We start from the raw sequence: 25,035 nt of genomic DNA on the forward strand, positions 1-25,035 counted from the left end.
GCACAGTGGGTCGTAGCGAAGAGCCTTGAGGATTTGGCACCGAGGAGGCCGTGCACATTTGAGGTCAGAGGTAAGAGTGAAGACAGTGAGCCCATCACCATTGTTCATGGCCACTGACATCCTGTCCCGCTTCTGGAGGCTGAAAACAGAATGAGATGACATTTCTAAAGCTGTAGAAGCTCTAATTCAATAAAATGTACTCATCACAGAGAAGAAAATACCCAACGTATGAGAGTGAGGATTAGTTGGCAATGTCAGCAGTACAATGTGTCAAGTAACTCAAGTACTGAAAGTTGACATTTGAAGCACTTTACAGTATTTCCAGTTCATGTCCTTGTATATCAGATTTTGATCTGCTGAGTTTCGGTAAGTGACACATCTTAACAAACAGCTCTCAATCTTATCAGTAGGTGCTGAGACTTTCGGTAAGTTGATAAGATTCTCAGTAAGAGCTATTATTTTATTTTCTCTTCCACCTGCATGGCGAACACATCAAATTGTTTTGAAATGTGTTCTGTAGTGAATATGGACTAAACAAAATGACTTCTAAAGGTTACAAATGCTGAACATGAGGCTGCAGTCTAAATAATCCCTATATGTTGTTCTCTACTTTAAAATGTATGATATTCACTCTAGAATGTAGAACCTCTTTATCCAAAATAATTGTTGCTAATGACAGATTCTGCTCTGCAAAAATTGAGGCTATGAAAGCATTTCTCTTTCTTTTGCTAAAAGATAAAGTTATGAAACATGACGGATATCTTGTATACCAACACCTCATGGAGAGAAAATAGTTTGAGATAATTAATGGCATGATGAGTAAAACAATGTCCTTTGGAAAAATAAACACATCTACCCGCTCTCTCCACTAACACCGAATGATCTACCTTCAACAGTTATAAAATCCTGCTTTAATCATGTTTGAAATATCCTAAACATACAGTAAACTCAACCTAAAACAGTTTTGATACATTAAATATAAAATAAAAGATCACTGATATTTTCTAGTATTAATGTCTTACCTGTTTTTTGGCTGCAAAGCAGTGCCCATTGGTTGAGCTCCACCTAAAACTGAGTCTGGCTTGGAATTTACTGTACTATTTGGGAGAGGAGGAGGAGGAAAGATTTGCACCATGTGACCTCCCCTCGTCCTGAAGCAGAAGCTCAACCCTTTGCTTTTATAGGCGTAAAAAATGACTTGAGAACAGTTTTTCTTGGATTCTTGGATACTTTACTTGTGATTTTGCATTTCACAACATTCCAAAAGGGAAGTATTGTCATTTTTACGTCATTGTATTTATAATAAGTTATATCATTCAATTATTTTCCTTCTACATTAGGCCTTGTTTTTCAAATATGATCCATTCTGATTAAACGACCCATGTTGAAATAACCTCAATAAGCTACATTGAAAGATGTTTCCACATGTATGAAGCTGTAATAATAATACTATAATATTATTGACAGCAGCCACTTGGTATAACGTGTCACTTTTGATATACATGTTGCTGATAGTACGTATATGTCCTTTTACTAAAGTGAGATTTTGAATGCCTGTATTTTTACTTGGAAAGGAGGATTTTACATTATAGTATTGTTACTTTTACCTAAAATACTTATACTGAGTATTTATTCCAACCCTACATTTATAAGGAGCACATTAAGGCAGTATTACACTATATATAAGCTATATATCATATCAATAAGGAAGCAATAAAATTACATTTGTTTTTGTCAATATTATGGTCAAAGAAATGTGACTGCCATTGCTTCCAAAATGACATAGTTCAGGATACAACTGACAAAGACAAGATTACATTTGTTTTATTTCCAATAATTCAGTTAGATCAAAGTGTTTACAGAGACAAGTGATGGGAAAGATACAGGAAACATCCATTTAGATTCAAACCCTCAACCTCTCAAGCACACAATGGTACATAATTACCAGTTTAGATTGATAACAGTTTGAATGAGGTCAATGCCAGGGAAGTCCATGGCAATGACACCAAAGCCTGGTCTGTGCTGATTAGGATAAAACTGTTTCAGGTACTGATTGAGCCAGGGGTTTACCCTTTCAGCCACTCTCTTCGGTGTCAGAAACATTCCCCAGAAAGTACCGATCCCAGAGCCGCTACTGAAAGTCAAAACAACATTATAACCTCCCCAAGCTTCGGTGGCTTGGTTCAGCTGCTTGATTAATCTGTTGTCTTTATCTTTAACGTCGGTAACCTCTTTGATATTTTTCCCGTTTGTCTCTATTAAGGGAATCCCTAGTGTGAAGGTGCTCTTCTGTAAAAATACAATTCTCCCTCTGACCTGACCGATATTTGGCATTCCAGAGTCCACCCAGACGTTTTTGTCATCGCCAATGAGACTCTGCACCATGTGATTGACGGTATCCTTCTCAAAAGACTCCGGTTGGACTCTAATGAGCACAGCCTCAGTCTTAAACTCTGTCAGGAAGGCTCGGACAGTGTCTAGGACATCCTTGAGAGTACTGTGCTGGTACATCACTCCATGCATGACATAGAGGGTGTCACCCAGTCCAAACACCTTGAGATCAAGGAATCGAATGCCGGCCCTGAGCTGATCCTGCAGGGACCAGGCCTGGCATTTGGCCACTCCGTACAGGGCCATGCTGTCATGGGAACCGGGGATGGTGATGAGAGAGAGGCTGAGGTAATCCTCAATGGCCGCCATCCATGGAATATTGTAGAACCCCGGGAGTATGAGGTTGTCATCGTCATTGAAGAAAGGGTCTTTTCCATGGCACAGAAAGCTGATGATTTAGAACAAGGTTGTGTGATGTTTAAGAAGTTGCAGCCTAAAAATCTATTCTTCTATATTTTGCCTGCAAAACTTTAATATTATACTTACGTGACAGACACCAGGGTAAAGTAGAAAAGCAGACACTTATGACCAGCCTTCATTCTTGCAGTAAAACGAGCAATCTAGCAAAATGTGTAAAATATATAATACAAATGATGCATTAATCAAGGTAACTTATTTTGAATAAAATACATTTATAATGATTAATTAAGGTAAGTGTAAGGTAAGCATTAGGAAGCACTTGAAAAGTTTTAATTAACAGTATCAAATGCTAAAAGAAATTGTACTATACCCTACAGCCAGGAGGATTTCACTGCAAGCCACTCCGATGGTCAGAATGTGGACGGTGGACTAACTTATATTGGCCTGGTTATCTGCAAAATGCTAGGCGTGGACCACAAATATCAGTTCCATAATTCAGACTTATTGTTCAAACATGTTTGCACCGATTGTGGTGTTTGTTTCCAGAGAGCTTCAACGGGTGTGCCTCTCAAAAAAAGAATTGATTCAGATTAGACTTGATTTATAACTAAAATTATCTCGAAGGCAAGCAGCCACACTAGCAAAAACCAAAAACACAATGACTCAGCTGTCGTGTTTGCCACATTATCGGTGACTGAATTAAACATTTGCCAACAATAACTAAATAAAAGCGTATCGCCTCATTGGTATCATAGCGAGCATCAGTGATATCAGTGAGGTGAGGTGCCTTAAAAGACATTAAAAGACTATACTCACCCCAGCAAGCCTGTTCACCCTGCTGCCGTGTAGCCTTGGTGAATATAACTGAGTACATTTACTTAAGTACTGTACTTCTGTACACATTTGAGGTACTTGTACTTTACTTGAGTCTTTTCCCTTCATGCTATAGATACTTCTACTCCACTGGAAAATATTGTACTTTTTAGCTACATTTATTTTTTTGCATACGAACCATATAAAGAGCTTATTAAATATAATGTCTTGTCATTTACCCAGCAGTATATACAAGTACAGCTGAAATGATTAGTCGATTTGAATCACAGTCACAGGGGACATTTTTCTGCAATGAGTACTTTTACTTTTAATACTTTGAGCAACTTGTCCTGATTGCACTTACAGACTTTTTACTGAAGTAACATTTTCAAGTGTGAAATTAGTACTTTTAGTTAAGTAAAACTTACTTCCTGCACCTCAGTTATATGTATAACAAAAGTATGGATAAGGAAAGAAATCAAAGTAACAAGAACATGATTCATGATTTCATGATGATCTCCTCCGGTACCAGTGAACATCCAGGGAATGGTCGAAACTGGGCTGATCAAAAATAATTTGTTTTGTGAAATATTGTTTATTTTGATGTTGCGTTCCTGTTCGTTTTATTTGTTGTATGCTTGTTTTGGATATGGTTATAGACGACTCAAGTCCACACTCCAACACAATAGTCGGCGTTAATTCACCTCAACGCTGGTTGTCACACTGCCATAAAACCGAAGAAGAAGAAGAAGAAGAAGAAGAAGACGAAGAAGAAGAAGAAGAAGAAGAAGAAGAAGACTATACCGGAAGTAACGCAGAAGAAGAGAGAGAAACATTAGTAAAGATGGCGGAGAAAAGCAGCACGGACCGTACGGAGGATGACAACATGGATAATAGCGTTGCTCCCGGAGCATCTATGATGGTGGTCACCGTCAAAACCCCCAATGGAAAAGAGGAAATCTCCATTGCAGAGGGTTCCTCTGTCTCACAGGTGCGTTAATTCACCTTTTTCAGCGGATATCACGCTACCATCACGTAAACGTTTCCTCGCAAACATTAGGGGAAAGGTCAAAACCTTACTTTTTTTTACCGTTACATCTTGACAGGTATATTCGTGGTCTCACAGATGTCTGCTGTGAAATCAACCTTTTGAATCCCACACGTTATTAAGACGGCAGACATTTCTGTGGCTACTACGACAGTAACCGGAAAGTTAGCGTCATGCTACGAGAGCTAACGTTAACCTTCTTATATACAACCGAGCAACAGCATTAACGTTAAACAAGTCGGATTACCGTTACTGATAATGGTCACCCGCTCTTTGATACTGTGTGTGACTATTGACGGAGTGTTTACCAGTTATAAGATGTTATTAACCTGTCAAACCAACGTTCGTCTCCCTGTCAATCAGACTCGTGCTACCACCACGCATTACAGTTAAAGTCAGACAGCAGACAGCAGTGTCACATCATAAGGATTTTGTTTCTCAGAACTATAGTGGAAGGTCTGAAGGGTCTCCTGGTACAGGTAGGTAGTCCTCAGAGGCTCATGTTCTCCATAGAGAAGGTGTGGCACCTCACTGAGTCCTCTGTCCACTGCAAACTGTCTGTTTTACATCAATTACTGTCCTTAGATATTCATATTCACCATTAATAGCTCTTCGTTGGTGTGTCTGTCTTCTTGCTCTGCAATAAAAATGAATTTCCTTTTAGCTTTCTTGGTATTTAGCTGAAGAAAACGGGAGATTTCTTGGTTAAAACGGGCCTGACTTCCATCAACAAACAGTCCACTCATTCATGAGGCGTTGTTGCATCATCAGCGATCTAATCAGTAATCACCGTGTCATCAACAAATTTAACCATCAGAGGAGTTGGCTCCACATTTGTTTTGTGCTGTTTAAGGAATGAATACAACAGTCTGGCCTTAGTTCCTTGGTGCACGTTGTAGATGGAGTCTAAAGACAAGAGACTAACTACATTTTCAGAACTAGATTCTGACACCTCTTCTAAAGAGGGCCACGGGATTACAAGTAAATGTCGGACCTAGTTGATATTTTACTTTGCTTTTCCCTGTTAGTAATCTTCCTTTGCTCTTGTCTCATTTGTCCAGTTCAGACAGGAGGTGTCCAAAAAGTTTGAGGCCCAGCAGGACCAGCTGGTGTTGATATTTGCTGGAAAGATCCTGAAGGACGGTGATACGTTAAAACAGCACGGTATCAAAGACGGCTTGACCGTTCATCTCGTCATCAAGACTGCCCCGAAGTAAGTACCGGTACGATGCGTTGGTGGTAGGAAAATACCGTTGAACTATGTAAATCCCCATCTATGTGTACAACTAATCAAGAGTTAGCTGGTCAGAGTGTCAGAGTTTCATTTGTTGGCTGCTTTCTCTCTGAAGATCGACAGGTGAAGGTACATCTCAGACAAGTTCCCGTACTGCAACACCTCAAAGCAGCACCACCAGCAGCAGCAGCAGCAGCAGCAGCAGCAGCAGCAGCAGCGCAGCAGACAGAGCCGGAAGTGGCACGAGTACGACGCCAACACAACCTGCTAATGCTATGGGTTAGAATTCTATCCATTTTTACAATGACTTTCTTGCTATTTGCACTGCAGCGCGTTGAATCCTTGTGACAGATGTGCTCTCGTAATTAGGGTTGTACCACAAATCCACATAGTGAAAAGAATCTGAATCCATAAGCCTCTCTTTGTCTTTTCTTTCTCCTCGTGTCCCCTACTTTCCTGTGAGTTATTGTCACGCCATGAATAGAAACCATTTGGGCTCCGTAGAGAATTTGTCTTTCATTCTTGCAGATTTGAAATCAATCAAAATGTTCAACTGCATTTCCACACAGACGTTTGACAAGCTACCATCATAAATGTAGCACTTTAAAAACATATTTGGGTGACATGCATACATTTTCCTGTCAACATGTCCACTTACCTGCCACCTTATCTCCGGCTCTGCTCCTCCTCCTCCTCCTCAGGTGGACTCGGTGACCTGTCGGGCTTGTTGGGTCTGGGCGGTATGGGCGGCATGGGCATGCGCTCGTCCAGCTTCATGGAGATGCAGCAGCAGGTGCAGAGTCAGCTGATGTCCAACCCACAAATGCTGTCGCAGGTGATGGGCAACCCGATGGTGCAGAACATGATGTCCAACCCAGAGCTGATGAGACAGATGCTCGCAGGCAACCCTCAGATGCAGCAGCTCATGGGACGGAACCCGGACGTCTCCAGCATGTTCAGCAACCCTGAGCTCATGAGACAGGTCAGTGCAGTGTCGCCCGAGGTAGTTCTCTAAAACACCAAGTCACCCTCAAAAGAGCCAGAGGAACGTCCAAACATTCAAGTTAATTAATTGCATTTGTCCATTTTCACTGAGGATACAGAAATATTAGTATCCTCCGTTCTTCTCCTGCTGTGGTTCCAACCTCTGTTGTCCCGGACCATTGGCTTGCACATGTTGATGTCATTTTAAAAATACTTTTAAAAAAAGAATGTTGTTTTCGTGTAATTGGGTGACCTATTGTTTTTATTTATTTTCTGCAAGAAATACGACCCCGGGTCCAACGTGATCAGGTCAAATGTGCTGGAGTAACGATGGAACTCAACGGTCTAGTGAGACATTAGTTGCTTCTTCCTTCGGCTCTCGCTGCTTGTTTTTGTCACTTGCATCCTCTCGTCCCTTGACGGACCACGCGGTTGACAAGGGATCCAGCGATGATGCAAGAGGTGACGCTTTACCAGGACCGGGTGCTTAGTAACCCTGAGAGCATCCTGAGGGTTTAAAACACTCTGTGCACAATGTATGCGGACATCGCAATTGTTATTTTGTGTACACTAAGACAACATATCATCCGTCAGGTCTTTGGGGACCCTGTTGGGTGGGTTTGGAGTTGACCTGTGTCGTGTTTGTCATTGAGCAGATGCAGAGTCCCGAAACAATGTCTATGATGACCAACCCCAGAGCCATGCAGGCCCTCATGCAGATCCAACAGGGCCTGCAGACCTTACAGACAGAAGCCCCGGGATTCATGTCCAGGTAAATCCAATACTTAAACCTTGTGTAATTGTCTTAATTTGGCCGTCAAATCAGAATTAAGCGGAAGAAACATGATGGCTATACCCTTCAGTTGTAGTTGGTAAGTATTGGTAGTGGTCATTTAAAGTCACATTATATTCAATGCAATTGCTACATTTTCCTGTATTGTTGACATTTCCTCCCCCTCTCTAGATTGTCTCCTGGAGGTCTCGCGGTTCCTCCAGCCTCGGGGGTCAGCATCCCCCCAGAGAACCCTCAGCCTCCTGCTATGGCAACAGGAGCCAGCCCCTCCTCAGCCACCAGTCCCTCTGACCAACAGCTCCTCCAGCAGATGTTACAGATGTTCGCAGGCGGAAGGCCACCAGTATGTTTCATCTAATTGTTGAAGTGGAAGTTCAGGAATACATTTCTGTAAATTCAAGTGTAAGCACTGAAAGCAGTCGGGAGTGTATTTTGTAAGAACAGTGGAAGTTTAAAGTTTTATTCGTATTTAATTTTTTGTTCAAAGTAAAAGTGAAGACCTGAGTGTGAGTTAAAGTTTAATTACTGAAAGCAGATGAAGCGTCAGAGGAAGTGATAAAAGCTCTTAAATTGTCAGTAAAGGTGTAAGTTAATGAGTTGAATGACTCTTCTGTTGTTCTTGAAGTTGAACGGTCCTAAAGCTTAAAATATAACATCATGTGTGAGGATGAGTTTGTCTATATTTTGATGAATAAATAATAAATGAAGTAGGATTAAGTAGAATTAGGGCTCAAAGTGCTTGATGTCCGTTCAGTTATATTTGGCAAAGCAAACGTGTCAAAATCAGCCAGTATGAAGAAACATTCGGCGGAGGTCCGCCTCTGTAAATAAGCAGCAATCTGACCGTGACCTCGTGCATCGTCTCCTCCCTCGCAGCTTCAGACCCCCGAGGTTCGTTTCCAGCAGCAGCTCGACCAGCTAAACACCATGGGCTTCATCGACCGCCAAGCCAACCTGCAGGCGCTCATCGCTACGGGAGGAGACGTCAACGCCGCCATCGAGAGACTCCTGGCCTAACTCGCTCAGGTCGGAAAGACTGGTAGAGTTGTGGACTGGAATGGGAGGTTTTTAAAGTTACGGCGTGACGCGCAGTCCCACATCAAGTCTGACCCGACACCCAGATATCACTTATTATCTAGCTGATCTGTAAATCGTAGGAAGTATAAAACGGGGGAGGTTGACGAGGGTCGTTGTTTCATGACGCCACGACTATCACTGCCAACGACCAATAAGTTCCAGTGCAGCCGGAGATGATTACTGACATGACGAGTGCTCATTCACTGGATGTCTGCGCGACGTTACCAAGGAAATAACTTGTACTTGTTACTTAGATCGACGTCATTTAATTTTAACATATTGTATTTACGTCGTTGGATAAAGACTTTTTAATTTGGTTGTTGTTGGATGATGGTCTTCTGTGCTCTCAGCTTGTTTTTCATCCTCTTGCTTGGTATTTATCTAAGTTATCTATTCAAAGTTTCTTTTTTTTTTTTTACCCTGACAGGTGCTTGGCAGTGCTGCTTAAATGTTTTAGGATTGGATTCGGATTCCAGGACCGTGTGTGTGTGTGTGTGTGTGTGTGTGTGTGTGTGTGTGTGTGTGTGTGTGTGTGTGTGTGTGTGTGTGTGTGTGTGTGTGTGTGTGTGTGTGTGTGTGTGTGTGTGTGTGTGTGTGTGTGTGTGTGTGTGTGTGTGGCGAGGGTTGGACAAAGGAAAAACTGGCAGAGATTTTCCTCAGGTACATTTGTCAGGTGTTTCATTTGCAGAATTAGCCAAAACAGTCGTTTTCCATCTGATTGTTTTAATCTATAAATTGTTCTACAATGGAAGCCCCAGAATCACAGTATCGCCTTAAAAATAACATCCGTACATCTTAGTAAAGACCGTGTCATTGGAATTTACTTTCTCGACAGACAGGTTTGGTTGAAGTTGGTTTCCTGTCGATCAACAGTGTAAAAGTAAATAAACTTCCAGACATCCATTTTGATTTTTTTTTGTCCTAAAGTATAAAATGGTATAAAAAAGTATAAAGTGTCAATGCTCTAATGATACTGTGATTAATTGTGGTTATGGATTACTCAATAGAAATTGTTGAAAGCCATTGTTGCCGTGTTGGGTTCTGCAATATATTGCGAAATAATCTGTGAAATCTATTGTTGCATGTCTCCCTCTATGGACAAAATAGCCAAAAAACATTTTTTTTTTCAGTCCAATAAATGATTTGCAATTTGTCTCGTCTGATTTAAATGTGTGTGAATGATTTACTTTGTCGATGCAGTTTGACTGCTGTGGTATGTTGACTTTAACTCCTGATTTAAATGTCTCTTTGTCCTAGCAGTATGTTTTTGCCTGTAGCCTGTAACCAACTGTTTGCTGTTTCCAGTGATATCTGAAAAGTTTCACTAGTGGGCCCATATATCTCTTCCTTAGAAACACAAATACATTTAAATAATGTAATAGTCACTAACGGTAATCTGTACAGTTATTAAGTGGCAGAGGAAGAATTGAATTAAGTAAATATAGCTGGCCATAAATACTATTCCACTAACCATAACAGTCTGTATTGTGCCTTTTATCAAATATAACGCGGTTTTAATTAAAAGTGAAATGACCTATTTGTTGTTATTGCTCCTTTTTTAATTTTTTGATCTTACATATTTTAATGTGATCTGAAAAGTTGGATGGTTTTATACTCCAAATATTAACATGGAATTTTAATAATTTCATGAATGTCGCACATAAAATATTAAACTATAAACGAGACTCGTAGCTACAGACGTCACAAAATGCAATGCATTAAAAGTGAAGTGCGCACCTCTGAAATATTACGGTATGCGGTTAGTGGACGGGTATGAACAGATATAGTAAATAGTATATATACACAAAATACAATAAGTCTCACACAAATGTAAATACTCAAGTAAACTAATACACTCTTGACTAAATACTTTCCACATGTAACAAACGTTGAACAGTACATACGTCAGTAAATAGTTTCGATGCCTACATTTCCCACAATGCATTGAGAACGCAACCGGAAAGGGAAGAAAACGTCAGCTGACTCGACTTGGTGTGTTGTTGAGTAGTTAGTTCGTGACAGTTTTAAGGCCTTTCGTTAGTGACTAAATAACACTTATGTTAGTGAGTGAGTAACTATGTTACGACCAAAGGCGTTAACGCAGGTTCTCAGCCAAGCGAACACAAACGGAGTCCAAAGCACACTGTGAGTACAGCTAGCTAGCGCTATGCTAGCGAGACGCTACATGGAACAGGAGTAATGTGGTTTTTACCCATTATACGATTGGTTGTTTTTGACATAGCAAGGAAACGCAAAAAGTCTGCAAACGTTGAATAATATTTTGACGAACAGATAATCCCGCGATAGCAAGTAACTCAGACAAATAGCTGGTAAAATCCACCACTTTATATTTTACTGTGACATTTCTTTGCAGTAAGATTTTTTTCACAACATCTTGTAAAGCTCAACCAGCATATTTTGTGATGTAATCGTTTCCGCACTACTGAAAGTAGATCTGTCTAGATTCGCTCATTTGCATATATTTTAAGTCAATTTGTTAAGTTAATCTATTCCTGCATTTCTACAGATGCTTTCATTTGTAGTTATTTTCTTGCAAGTGTGGTCTTATTGTCAGTTCAAATTAAAATAGGTTTTACATCTGGTTTAATTAAACTTAGATAAAGGGCAACATACTTCATAACAACGTTACATAGTGCAGACAGTTTCATATTGCTTTATATTACAGTATATACTATGATCAAGTTTGTACCAATAAGAGTACAGATAGCTCGCAAAATTGCATGCCGATGACCTGTGAGTCCCGAGTGGTGCGCATACAATCTGTGCCCATCAGGGAGAGACAGTACTAGGAATTGTAGTTGTGTCCAATGACAGCCTATAGTCAAGTCATTTCACACGTTCATCGGCTGGATACTGAAACGTGCAACTCTACATTTCCACCAGCCTACTGAATAATGAAGGTTCACTCCTGGCTTACTCTGGGTACGGAGACACTGACGCACGAGTGACGGCCGCCATCGCTAGCAACATCTGGGCGGCCTACGACAAGAACGGCCACCAGGCCTTTAACGAAGACAAACTCAAGTTCATTCTCATGGATTGTATGGTGAGTAGAGCATTTCCTCCCAAAGAAAAACATTTGCGGTTGTTCTCAGGTATGTGATCAGTGTGTGAACTGGGGCATTTTGTCACTTTGTTTTTTCTCTTCTCAGGAGGGAAGAGTGGCCATCACTCGTGTAGCCAACCTACTACTGTGTATGTACGCCAAAGAGACGGTGGGCTTTGGAATGCTTAAAGCCAAGGTGAGAGTTATTTAGCAGTCGCTGCTCATCGGTTTCCCGTACAGCCGACGTCCTGATTTCACTACCATGGTGTTTCATACATTCGTCGTGGTTTGCTCTACTTGCGAAGCTCATTTGTATATTGGGGGTTAAAGCACACCCTTGTCATGGGGCCTCTGAGGGTCCCCAACCTCCGCCACGTCAAAGTCAATTTATTTGATATTTATTGGCATTATTGTAGGCGGCAAAAGAGAAAGTCTCAACATTGTAATGGTTCTGAAAATACCATAATTTAGTCATCAAGGTTGGCGACGCACTGTTACAGCTGACTCACGGGACGTCGTGGGAGATCAAGAGCAATATCGTGGATATAATCATGAACGTTATGTATTAACTATGTACTCTTACTCAGCCCACCTTGACTGATCCCATCCGTTAACCTGTTTTATATTTTTATGATCCATACTCGGGGTTCCCACGAGTCCTGGAAAACAGCTGAGAGAGGATTTTATAGACGTCATAGTCATAGACTGCACTTCTTTTAAATCAGACTTCCACAGAGAGAAACATGTCTGTCATACAAGCTAACCCATGAAAATGTCTAGAAACGAGTGGGAACCCTGTTACTGTTAACCTGATTTAGGCATTGTATATATTTTGGATTTGCACTTTATTTGCACCTCACTTACCTTTTTATGTTATTGTTATCGTAGAATTTTGCACTCCTTGTATTTGCAGATATTTTCCATGGGATTAATCGAGCTTTATTTAATATTATCTTACGATGACAAATTGTTCTGCATATATATATTTGGACTGTTTTGGTTTTTTTAAACCGTTGCTGGCAGCACATCAGTTTTTAAATACTTTATATGAGACAAATAGGAAATAACAAGATGCAGCCACCAGTCAGACAAAGACATGAGAATAGCAGGTGCATACTGATGTTTGCGATTCTCAATCCTCCAACATCAATGTGAGCAATGTCTTTCCCCACCATTTAAAATAGAAGTATGCTTGGTAGTGTTTCTGATCCCAGAGATCTTCAGATTGTAACTCAAGGCTGTTTTACTCTCTTTGGCAGAATGTCTTGATTCGTTTACATACGCATGCTGACTCCTAATGAGTCTGTAAGTAGGTAAACACTACATTTAGTTAATTAGGTAATGTGTGGGAACTCCCAGCATTCAAGCTGTTTGTCCTTCAATACTTTTTATTAAACATTGCTGGAAAAAAAAATGATGTTTTAGGCAAACGACTGCATTCAGCAATATATTAGAAAAATGTACCCGGTAACTGTACTAGGACTACAACTACAGATTATTATCCTTATCAATACATCTGATATTAAAGATATTAACTGTCTGTCTGTCTTATGATGTGGTCTTCAGCTTGAAGTCATTTAAAACCAATCATGTCACATTAAGGAAGCGTTGCAGCTTCTATGCTACACCATAACACATGAGGCAATAGCTTAAACTAGTCCTGCATTCCCCGTCACTCTGAATACAGTCTTTGTTATCTTATGGCAACAGCCACGGCCGGAAGCACTATGTTTTTTTGGGTTGTGTGTGTGTGTCCGTCCCATTTTTGTGAACACCACCAAATTTGGCACAGCGGTGCACTTGGACTCGAGGATGACGAGATTCTAATTTGGTGTTGACGGGTCACTGTGGCGGTAATTCTGGTTAACGTTGCTCTGTGTCTGTTGTGTTGATAGGCAGAGGCCCTGGTGCAGTACCTGGAGGAGCCATTAACCCAAGTGGCAGCGTCATAGTAGAGAAGACGTATGACTCAGGTCATTGGACTACTGTAACATTGTGTACATGCATTAATCTATGAGTGAGGGGGGGGCAGTGTATTTATAATCATGGTATTGAAACTACTAACTTGTCTTGGTTTTTAACACGTTGTCTTCTCTTGTGATGCTTGTGTTCATCTAGTGGTCTGTTCAGAAAGTCCACATAATTCTGAGTGTACAGCTGCTGACATGTTTCCATTATTCAACTGTTCCTGCGGTTGATTCATTCATTTGCAGTTAAGCAGAACATGTGACATTGTGAATCCTGTCAGAGGAGTAAAATGGTTTGTGGAAAACCTTCGTAAGAATGTCTGACTGATAAAATGAAGTGAAGATTATTTGCTGTCAAATAAACAATTTTTGAATTGATATTCAGTTATTTACTTTGTGTTTATGCTCTGAACTGAGTGCTTGGTGTTCGTGGGCTATTATTATATATCAGTTCAAAGGTTTATTTTTAGGGTTAAGCTTTGAAAGCACCCGTAGTTTCAGTGTTCTCTGAAACAAATGTTATTGAATCAGTGTGTTTTAGTGTCAAATTCGAAAGGCCTGCGAAGGAAAGCTTGAGAGTATATCTTAATTCAATAGGAAGCACTTTAGATGTATTTTGGATTGGCTACATCATTACCCTTTAACAAAGTTTAGCATTGTTATGAATAGATTTATCAGGTGCATACAATACAACATCCTCATGTTGTTATTTTGCTCTTATTAGGGGGGAAAAAAAGATCATATTCACAGTTCCATCATGTTATCTTTCCATGATGGTTTTCTGTAGATATTCACTTAAAACCTGAAACGAATATCACTGAAATCCTTTAAGCAGCCTAATGATTGGTTGACTGAAAACAACCTCTGTTGGTCATTCTGAGTGCAGTTCAATCATAGTCCAAGGATTGCACAAAGTTCTTTCTTACAGCGTCACTTCAAGTCAGTTGGAGATTTAAATTCAATAAGATAGAAACATGATTCATCTGCATCTCAGTATTTAGAGAAAAGCATCAACAATTACAAAAAACACTTTGATGACTTACTGCTAAATATTTAGGAATATGAGCCAAACACTCAGTTAACCATGACAGGGCTTAAAAAAAAAAAAAGGCTTATTAATATGATGTTATGGTGCATTTATGGCCCAGGACACAAAATGTAAGACTTCCTACAGTTTGAGTGACCGTGACCTGAGATGAGATCGACGATAAAAGTGTAAAAATGTTTGACAAGACAAATCTAAATATAATGTCCTAAAGTTATAGAAACTGCACACAAAATAAATGAAAATGCATCTTGAAACAGATACTACTAAAATGACCACATGCAGTAAATTACTTTGTCTGTGTGGAGACAGAGGATCAAATAGAAACAGCATACATGTTGAGCTGAATCAGAGACTGATAGAAATCCACAAATGAAAAACTTACAAATATTACAGAAAAAACATGTGAACTCTGTTTCAGGGTGTCGTTTTCCTCGTAGTGATGATGAGCAGTGATACTTGCTTCCTGCTTCCTGTAATTGGACCGGTCCAGCAGGAGGCGCCTGACAGCCCCTCTCAGCTGTACCTGCTTACTCGACCCACCTGTCCAACCTGCCCTGCATTAAGACACACCTCTGCAGCTGCACCACCACTCCCTGACACCAAGCCCCGCCCGCTGCAGCAGAACAACAACCTGGACGCACTCAGCGTGTCTTGTTCAAACAAGCCAGCTTTCTAGCTCTAGATAGGGAAGGGTGACGAAGGGCAGAAAAGCTGGCGACTGGCATTCATGTGTCAAAACTGCAGACACTGTCTTTCCTGAAGCCCGAGGATCTGAGGAGGAGGCTGTGTTGTGGTGTGAGTCAGTGTCGTCTTACATCCTGACCCTGCGGATCCGTCTGTGAGTGCTGGAGACGCAGCAGTAAACTGAGGGGAGGCAACACTGAATGGACAGAACATGGGGTCAGATGAGGCCTACAACTTTGTCTTTAAGGGTGAGTGCACTGGATTCGATCCCCTTGTACATCCTTAAAGTCTATAAAAGGAGTTATTCTGTGATGTTCCTTTGTCCTTCATATCATACTTCCTTGTTCATTATTAACTTGCCTATTTCTAGGAGCAGGAACATGTGCTGTGTGGCAACAGAATACAATATATTTTGAACAACACATGGTAATATACAGTTTAGACAACTAATAGCCTGAACGTATGTGTCTGGGTGTTCAGTCAGCTGTTTAGGTAAACATTGCTATGTTGGTATATTGCAAATGTTAAAACTCTTCAGGTGAGTTTCATTCCTACAAAGGTGAAGGATACTACAACCACATCGCCAGTTCAGCACATTGTCCCTGTGTGTGTAAGGAGTAAGTGTGCATAGCATGCTACAGGTTATTGTCGAAACCAGGATGTGTACTTTAATTCCTGTTTATCTGTTGCATCCCATGCAGAAACAACGCTGTCATTGGCAATAAGACGAAAGTGCATCACTCATACAGGAGTTTCCCCAAATGCAACACTACCAGGCTGTAAAAGCGTTGGACTTGAATTATGCCCTGTTCTTTGAAGAGAAGCAGCTTGTGCCACTAACTCTATTCACTCTGCACTCAACTGACATGGCACAGTAATCATGTTTTATATGCAGCTGGTTAAGGTACCAGATGGCTCTTAGCAGATGTACAAGAGAAGTGAAAGTCATTCAGAGAGGTGATTTGGTTCAGGCACAGCGATTTGACATTTGGGTACAAAGTGCCATATTGATAAAAGCGCTGCAGGTGAATATTAAATCCAAAGTAACACCTTCCGTATCAAGGTCCTGTCTATCTCTACACTGTCACCTGTCAGAGCTATAGGCAGAAATGCTAAAAAGTAGTTTACATTAGTGTGACCCCCCCCCCCCCCTCTTAGTCAATTAGTCGACTAATCTGTTGTTTTGGTGTTAGTCAGCTAAGAGCTCTTAAGCCAATTATTCGTTCATTGTGTTTTATTCATGCCTAATTACTATTTTATCTATCCAAAAACCGAATGAGCACATCTCTGGTAAACACAAGATTTAAAGTGGTTCTTTTGCATGATTCTTTGTGAAACTCAGAAGTGTTGATTTCTTTAGTCGAGGACAACTCTATACATTACATCACGGTCAGTACAGGTTATAACACACCTCCTCTCGATGTGGTTACGAAAAAATGAGAAGATTGATGCTCTTATGTTTGTAGCAGCTGGTTAGCTTAGCATAGCATAAAGACGCAGAAGAAGCAGCTAGCATGGCGCTGTCAAAATCCGCCCAATTTAACTTGCTATTTCTAATTAGTTTAATCTCTACAAAGACTGAATTGTAAAAGCTGGTTGTCTATCAACCTCACGGTTGAGATAGTCACTGCTACCTGTTTCTCCCTGCCTCCAGTCTTTATGCTAAGCTAACTGCCTGCTGGGTGCATAGCGTCATAGTTTATAGACATGAATTGATCCTCTCATCTAACTCTCTGCCAAACAGTGAATAAGTGTTTTTTCACAAAATATGTATCTGTTCCTTTAATGTGCAGTGCTCCAGTGTGGGATATATATATAGTATCTCAAAGGTACGAGCAGGTTTTCATTCCTCCAGTGAGTCACAGATAGCGCAAAGAAAATAATCTGATTTTATAGCTTGCTTGGAATGTAAGCCTGCACCACTGTAAACGAGCACATTGTGGAAGAAGTTTTTTTATTATCACATATGCAACAATTATGGCGAAGCATATCGTTGGCAATAAAAAGCTTAGATCTCACACTCCCTCCAACAATGCCCATTAAATATATATAAAAAGAAAATCACGCTAGTAAAAAATGAGACTCTAAGACATAAAATAGAGCAGAAATTCAAATATAGGGACAACTATAACAAATATACAATATATGAAATTATATATATTTATGTTAATTTTATACTTTCAACAGGGACGCGTAAGTAGAAGATATACATACACAGGTATACTGCACTTTACCAATGTAAACAGGTGTAAAACTAGAAGTAAAAGTATAAAAGGTTCAGTGTCAGAGTCATAGAAGATGGGAATGCTGCAGTTGTGAGTGTATTATCAAAGGATTTTTCATTTTGCCAAAACATTTTTTACTACTGCATATATAAAGTTAGGTGACCAGATAATAATAATAATGTAATGACAGATATTTAAAGTTAACTTACAAACTAATATGCATATGCTTAACGTACATTTTAAAAACTCAGATATTGTTTTAATGTCGACCATTAAACATGAATTAATATTTAGCGTATGAGAATTAAACTTTGCTGTCTAATATATACTCTTAAATTATTTAACGTTTCCACAGGGACTTCAGGGCAGCACTGAATACAGTATATTTCCAAAAAGGAAAGTTTATTAATCCTCACTGCATCACTTCAAGTTCTTCCTCAGAATCAACAGACCAGGCTCGAAGGCCTCTTGTCCTTTATCTCCATAGAAACCAGGGGTTGGTAATTGTTTGCATAAGAAGTTACTGAGTAGTGGAGGAGAAGAGGGGGAGGACGGACATTCTCACCTCACCCACTGGGAGAAAAAGCAGTGCAGTGGATCTGGCTGCAGAGTGAACACTTACCTAGAACAACGTGTCAAACATTCTTTGCCGTGACTTTAGACTTCAGGTTAACCATACTGTAAGTCTGTAAGTCAAGAGCTGTGTACCTGTATGGGCGTCTGCACATGTTCAGGAGAAAAGCTTTTTTTTTTTTTATCTGCAACTGGTGAATAGAGAAGAAATGATTTGTGAACTCCTGTTCAAATTTGCATTCTTTTTTGGAGCATTTTAAGGACCTCTCGTCCATGCTGGCTTCAAAGTTCATTCTGGAACCTTGGAAAATAAAAACATTAAGAAAACAGTCTGACTACAAGGTTCATTTAGTAACTGTTCTGGCACTTTAAATCCCATCACATGATGATCTTTATCAGCAGTTGGATGTGGAAGTGATAGATGGTAGATGAAAACATTTCCGATGACAAACTCCAACTGCTGAAGAAGATCATGTGATGGCTCTTTAGGTGAGATTCTTTTTTAGTCACCAGTGGTAGAATAAGTATTTATGTCCTTTACTGAAGTAAAAATACCACGTTGAAAAAAATACTACATTATAAGTAAAAGCCCTGCATTCAAAATCTCAATGAAAATAAAAGTACAGAAGTATTAAAAGTGTAATATTCCTTAACAAACAATTACTCATTATGAAAATAGCACCATTCAAATTTCTTTATTTCTCATATATAAGCTAAACATTTTTACCTTTTATACAAAATGTAAAAAGGCGATATCCATCTACCAACATCTCTAAAGCTCACTCATTAACACTTAATATCTCGTAATTCTAATCCATACAAAATGTGAAAGCAAAAATGTGTGGTTTTAGTAGCGTTAAGACTGTAAACAGCTAGCCTGGCTTTGTCCAAATATTATACATGTTATATATATATTTTTTAAAAGTCCCCTACCTCCGTCTCTCAAAGCTTGTCGCACATAACTCCCAGTAAAACCAAAACCTTTTCATTTATTCATTTCAGCTTTTGTACAGATTTAACAAACGAGATATGAGGTGTTGACCAATGACTGTTGTTGGTGAATCTTCTATAACCTTCGGCTAGCTGTCTTTATGCTAAGCTAAGCTACATATTTAACTTGCAAACATGAATCTTGTCATTTAACTCTGAGTAAGAAAGCAAATATGCATATTTCCCGAAAACGCCCAACTATTGTTTTAAGTCCCATCATTACCCCCTAACTCCATTCTTAATATCTTGTGGAGATGTCACAAGAACTTGGATTATTTTCTCAGTGTTCACAAGCTCACACGCCTCAGCAGTAAGCTGTGACTGTGTCTTATTCACTTGTGCAGAGATCCCAGTGCCTCTGTGTTTTCACAGTGTGGTCACATTTTCCTATCTGCGCCAATTAAGCCAAGCCTTTTTTTTTCGTTCTGAGTCAGCCACTAACAACTGAAAGCCAAACATTAGTCACTCAAATGTAAAAAAAAAAAAAAAAGGGGTGTCTGTATTATTTCTCGACCTGTTTACCCAGTAGGTTCTTCTGACCAAGATGAAAGGCAGTTGCAGCCTGACTTGTTCCACCTGATTTAGGATCACCTTACACTCTCAGCGACTGCTTTATTTCCTGAAATAAAGGTTCGCTTGTTTAAAGGTGTGCTCTAGAAAAGTTAACAAACATGGAACATTACAGTATATTTCTCCTTCTGTTTTGCTAAAATAGGTTTCTTAAACATCAACAACTCAAACCTCAAGTGAGGCGAGACTGATCGTTGTGCTGCAAGGCCTCAGTGATTACTGAAAATAAAGCTGCAAGCCAATTTTTGGATCATTGCAGACAAACGTTAAGAGAGAATTGTCGATTGCAAAGTCTTCTGCTTCTGCAACCACATCTCTGCCTCAACTAGTTTCAGTCCTGCCTGAGCTTTGCTTCCTGTACTTGGCACCTTCACTCCTTGCAGTCTAAATACAAAATAAATAAATCGATTCAAGATTGGCATCTCACCAGTGCATGCCGGGACAGGGTACGGCCTCAGAAGATCCTTCGGTTACCTCCTTACCGATCAATAATCTGGTGTAGTATGTTACAGGCCAACATCAGTGTTTCACCAGTATTTCACTCAACGTGGTTTCTCTCGTCATTATTTGCTCTGCAGGCTTAAGTTACGACATTAAACCCATTTACCACGAAGGTGCGGTGCTATTTTTAAAATAGGACATCATATCCCCGATGGTGTAATTACCCCCAGTATGAGACAGCAAAGAATGAGGATTTACGGGGCAACCAAGAAAGACACGCCTTGACCAAAATCTGTAAAGGATGAAGTGGACGCACATTATTGGCTCATATTAAGCTCTGTGAACATGACTCTTGTCTCCTTTATCCAAGAAATGTTAGTCAGTTTAGTTTTGCAACAACCAAACCCAAACACAGAACCATAATCAAGACATGTGCGTTGCCGGTGTTTTGTGTCCTCCGCAGTGGTTCTAATTGGAGAATCTGGTGTAGGAAAGAGCAATATGCTGTCCCGCTTCACCAAAAACGAGTTCAACCACGACAGCCGCACAACCATCGGGGTGGAGTTCAGCACACGGACAACGCAGCTCAGCGGCTACACCATCAAGGCCCAGATCTGGGACACGGCCGGACTGGAGCGATACCGGGCCATCACTTCTGCGTGAGTGTCAAGATCCATCACGGCTTTCATACGCTCATTAGCATATCCATGTGTACTCATTCTCACACGCACACCGTATAGAATGAATGTTTTATTTTTTAGCACGTTTGAATGTCATGAATGTCGTGCATTACTTTTCGGCAGTTCTTTTATGATGAAATATTAGATTTTTAATCCGTCCACTTTTTGTTAAACTGTCCCCATTGCTTGCTGATTACTTACACAAATCCAAAGAGAGATGTTGTGAACTTGTCCCCTTCAGTCCACTTGGGGCACATGGTTATCTAAAGGGCCCCTTAATTAAAATGATCTCCGCCAGGAGGATGATGCAATCGGTCGTGTGTGCGTGCATCCGTCAGTGAGTGAGGGTGTCTGTCCATGGCTAACCTCACATTCTGCTGCAGCAAACTGCATCATGTTTTTGGATGGCCAGGTCGGTGCAGACACACCTGTTGGAGATCTGCACTCTACTGAGTGCACCTTTCTAGTTCAAATTGCAGCATGTATTGTGGTTGTAATAGTTCATGGTCAGTAAAATGTAATTCTCTTGGTGTTCCATAATGATTTCTTGCTGCTTTATTGTTGATCATCAGTACTAAATGCTCTTAGTGTGGCTGTGATGGAAAAACAGGTTCAGAGAAAAACAAACACCTATATAGAAAACAGTTTCAATAACTGTAGTACAATAAAGGAAGATGTCAACATTTAGGGAAAGACGCTTATTCTCCTTCCTGTTGAGAGTTGAGATGAGAAGATCGATACCACTCTCTTTAATGGAGGTACAGCCAGCGGTCAGTTAGCTTAGCTTAGCATAAAGACAGACAAACAGCTAGCCTACTGTAGGTACAGGCAGAGCCATCATTGGAAAATATCTGTACGCACAACTGCTTGGTTCTGTGTTAGAAACACTAATTGAGCCTAAAAGTCTTAACTAGAGGAGATGATGATGGTTCACATTGCATCATTATTTGTGACTAATGAAAGTGTTGTGTTTGTTCATGAAGAACCAGCCTAATGCAGCTTTCGGTAACAAAGTGTGCATTTCTTTATGTGGAAAATTGCACTTATTGCACTTAAACATGCTCACTTTTTATGCAGGCACACTAAAATAAAACACAATTATTTTCAGATCAACATTTTATGCTTGCTTTCTTGCTCCACCGTTGTGGAGCAACCTGTATGTCGACAACAACAATGTGGTGTTGTTATCAGCCAAAACACACGCAAGGACAGGCTCTGATCCTACAGTTTCCTACATTACCTGAACAACAACCAGCACATTCTGGTCTCGTCAGTTCCCAACTGGCACACTAAAATCCAAACTGGTTAGAGCAGAGACCTTTGTTTGAACACTCAGCGGGTCTCTGTTATGACTGAGGGCGCTCCTGATTCATTCTTCTTTTTAATTAAACTAGAAGGATTAACAGTGTGGAAATTGGTTTTAAAACAATAGAACCATGTCAATTTTATTTTTAAGACATGGAAAAATCAGAGGATATGCTACACCGCTGGATTAGCTCTATTCTGACAGCTTGGATTTCGGAGTAATTACTCGCCGACTTATTCCAGTATGCAAATTCTCACTCCCATGGAATTTCCCATTTGTGCTGTAACAAGCATCTAAAACCTATTAAAGCGGAATTAATTATACTGCTGGAAGAGTGGAGCAGAGATATAATTGTGAAGGAAGTATTGATTGGTTCATGAATTCAGAGCAATCGTCAGACATTGTGTTTTTTTCAGTTGACAGCCAGAGTAACTGGTTATCCTCAATGTAGATATGACAATGCTTTAAACGGCCATAATCGATATTCTTACAATAACAATGGTGTAAATGTGTGTTTTGGGAAAGGGGTCACTCTCAGTGATGAGCCTGGGAGAATTACTTCCCTCAGCTCTGCGGAGCTTTATGGCATCTCTAAACGGCAACTTCTCTGTTTTGGTTCACTGCTCTTATAGCGTATTTTTCGTTTCTACAGCAGCTATAAACCCCCTGTAAACGACCTGCTCAGCACCAAACCGCAGGCAAGACGCAGTTAGCAACTCAGCTGTGAACATAGTGGAGCATTTAGCATCTAAAGAGACAGATATTTCCCTCAGGAGATGGAGGAGAACAAAAACAGAGCTAAAAGGCGGTAAATGTTGGACTTAAATTCCTCAGTTGGCCAAAAGCATGAAACCGAATTAATGATTATGTTGCTCTTTAACTTGTGAGTGTGTGTAGATTATTAATGTTTAGCTTCATTAAATTATTTTTACTTTTGTACATAATATCCCCTTAATTTAACAGGCAGTGCCACCCTGTCCCTAAAGGTAGCATTCCAGAAAAAAAAGAGACACCTAAATGTCACACAAGGAGTAACTGTAAAGTCAATCTCTTTCAAACAGGTATTACAGAGGTGCTGTCGGGGCCCTGCTGGTCTATGACATCACAAAGCACCTCACCTATGAGAGTGTGGAGCGCTGGCTGAAGGAGCTGTACGACCACGCTGACCCCCACATCGTGGTCATGCTGGTGGGCAACAAGACCGACCTGGAATCAGAGAGGTCTGTGCCCACCGAAGAGGCAAAGGACTACGCAGGTACGACGTCAACAAGTGTTACCACCGTGCTGAAAATCACCGCATAGGATTTGTGTGTTCGTTGTTTGTAATTAGTTAATAGAAACCTGAATTTATGATGATTGCAGAGAATGTAAATTAGTCTGCTCACCAAACCTGTCATAATGTGAATAAAGAAACGTTGCGTCACGTTGTTAAAGGGCAGATTTATTTGAGGATTATACAAACATTGACACTTCGTGATTTGGGGAATGCAGCTTTAAAGTGACACCAGCGAGAAAACAACTACATATGTGAATTTCATAAAACACATTAACTAATATAGCTTATTTGTATTATCTAGAAAAGAATGGTCTTTTGTTCCTGGAGACGTCTGCGTTGGAGTCAACTAACGTGGAGGCAGCATTCAACAATGTCCTAGCAGGTAATTCATTGTAATGTGTTTAACTTCTACTTTGTTGAAAGTCGTTACCCAGATGAAGCGTATTGTTCTTTACCAATGTAGAACGTTTTTGGTTGTTTTGTTTACGAACTTGTGAGGGTGACACGGTTCGCTGCCTGACAGCCTCCCCCGCTCATTTCCTGGGTTTCTTCCTATTTGCTGCCCTGAATGTCTTTCCCTCCCTGTCGCTGCTCTCCTAAGAAATATTAATGATGTGGACTGGGTACACGCATTTTCCCATAACCATGCTTTGATAAGGCTCCACCCTGTGACCCTGAATTCAACCTCAGCTAGCCAGACCTCCATCTTGCTGTCCTTTTCTAAGTCTGGCTTGTTTCATAGTACTTGTTCTACTCCCCGCCCCCCTTCTCAAAGCATGGGAACACTGCAAGCTTCTTTTTATTCTGGCATAGTGCAGATGTATATTTTATATATTCATTTTTTGCCACAGAGATTCACAGGAAGGCGAACAGTAAGCAAGTGGTTCGGGGCTCTATCAGTGCCGTGTCCTTGAGCGGCTCCAGCGCTGAAAACACAGAGGATGGGAGACCCTGCTGCAGGAACATCTGATCACAAGGTCCTCCAGGAGCCCCGGGGCCTCAGGGTGGGCGACAGGTGGACTTCACCCACAACCTCGTGTTGAGCTTGACGAGAGGCACGCGACACGGCAACCACGGGTGCCCATATAAACGGTTTTGGCTTAAGTGATGTCACTTTGATGTACAAGTTGTGCAAGCTGCATGATGGCATATTCAAAAGATGATTAATATATGTGAATGAATGTAGCTGGAGTCCAACGTCATTCTTCTGAGAGTCCCCGCTGACTGTAGGTCAAAAGTTAAACACTTAACCGTGAGACCTGTAAGATGATATATTTATAATCCACGCGCAGAATTGGAGCACCGTACATGCATCATGGCGTGTGTAAATGTAAATGACACGTGGGTGTTTTATAGTTTGTTGGTTGGTGGGACTGTGAGTCTTGCCGTCACTGCTGTGCGTGTGCTACAGCTGATGATCGCGGATCGGATTGATTGCAATTCTGTTGAAAAATAAAGGATTTATGGAGACCTACTGCGTGCTATTTGTGTCTTCTCACAAAATATAT

General features: G+C 40.5%; 4 protein-coding genes across 6 annotated transcripts; 3 read left to right on the plus strand and 1 right to left on the minus strand.

Moving 5' to 3' along the window:
* Positions 1-1,808: 1,808 nt before the first annotated feature.
* On the minus strand, positions 1,809-3,204 carry LOC137891384 (1-phosphatidylinositol phosphodiesterase-like). Of its 2 annotated transcripts, none has more exons than XM_068735956.1 (3): positions 3,127-3,204; positions 2,878-2,951; positions 1,809-2,779 (listed from the first exon to the last, which is right to left on the minus strand). In XM_068735956.1, the coding sequence occupies exons 2-3, from the start codon at positions 2,928-2,930 to the stop codon at positions 1,942-1,944; spliced, it is 891 nt and encodes a 296-aa protein (XP_068592057.1). In that variant the 5' UTR covers positions 2,931-2,951; positions 3,127-3,204; the 3' UTR covers positions 1,809-1,941. The 2 variants fall into 2 exon arrangements, with proteins under 2 accessions (XP_068592057.1, XP_068592056.1); XM_068735955.1 differs by having other exon boundaries at positions 3,122-3,172.
* A 1,133-nt stretch (positions 3,205-4,337) lies between these two features.
* On the plus strand, positions 4,338-9,853 carry LOC137891433 (ubiquilin-4-like). Of its 2 annotated transcripts, XM_068736025.1 has the most exons (8): positions 4,338-4,555; positions 5,674-5,825; positions 5,962-6,125; positions 6,548-6,828; positions 7,487-7,602; positions 7,795-7,966; positions 8,500-8,649; positions 9,128-9,853. In XM_068736025.1, exons 1-7 carry the CDS (start codon positions 4,409-4,411, stop codon positions 8,638-8,640), a joined length of 1,173 nt encoding a protein of 390 aa, XP_068592126.1. In that variant the 5' UTR covers positions 4,338-4,408; the 3' UTR covers positions 8,641-8,649; positions 9,128-9,853. The 2 variants fall into 2 exon arrangements, with proteins under 2 accessions (XP_068592126.1, XP_068592125.1); XM_068736024.1 differs by having other exon boundaries at positions 4,339-4,555; positions 8,500-9,853.
* Positions 9,854-10,657: 804 nt separating this feature from the next.
* On the plus strand, positions 10,658-14,112 carry lamtor2 (late endosomal/lysosomal adaptor, MAPK and MTOR activator 2). Its single transcript, XM_068736286.1, has 4 exons — positions 10,658-10,845; positions 11,605-11,767; positions 11,874-11,963; positions 13,663-14,112. Exons 1-4 carry the CDS (start codon positions 10,778-10,780, stop codon positions 13,717-13,719), a joined length of 378 nt encoding a protein of 125 aa, XP_068592387.1. The 5' UTR covers positions 10,658-10,777; the 3' UTR covers positions 13,720-14,112.
* A 1,275-nt stretch (positions 14,113-15,387) lies between these two features.
* Positions 15,388-25,001, plus strand: rab25b (RAB25, member RAS oncogene family b). Its single transcript, XM_068736012.1, has 5 exons — positions 15,388-15,714; positions 20,729-20,924; positions 23,313-23,506; positions 23,829-23,909; positions 24,379-25,001. Exons 1-5 carry the CDS (start codon positions 15,678-15,680, stop codon positions 24,495-24,497), a joined length of 627 nt encoding a protein of 208 aa, XP_068592113.1. The 5' UTR covers positions 15,388-15,677; the 3' UTR covers positions 24,498-25,001.
* Positions 25,002-25,035: the final 34 nt, after the last annotated feature.

Source organism: Cebidichthys violaceus, unplaced genomic scaffold (assembly GCF_023349555.1).
Source record: "Cebidichthys violaceus isolate CVI_PGR_0920_01 unplaced genomic scaffold, fCebVio1.0.p SCAF_7, whole genome shotgun sequence".
In the NCBI taxonomy this organism is placed as follows: Eukaryota; Metazoa; Chordata; class Actinopteri; order Perciformes; family Stichaeidae; genus Cebidichthys; species Cebidichthys violaceus.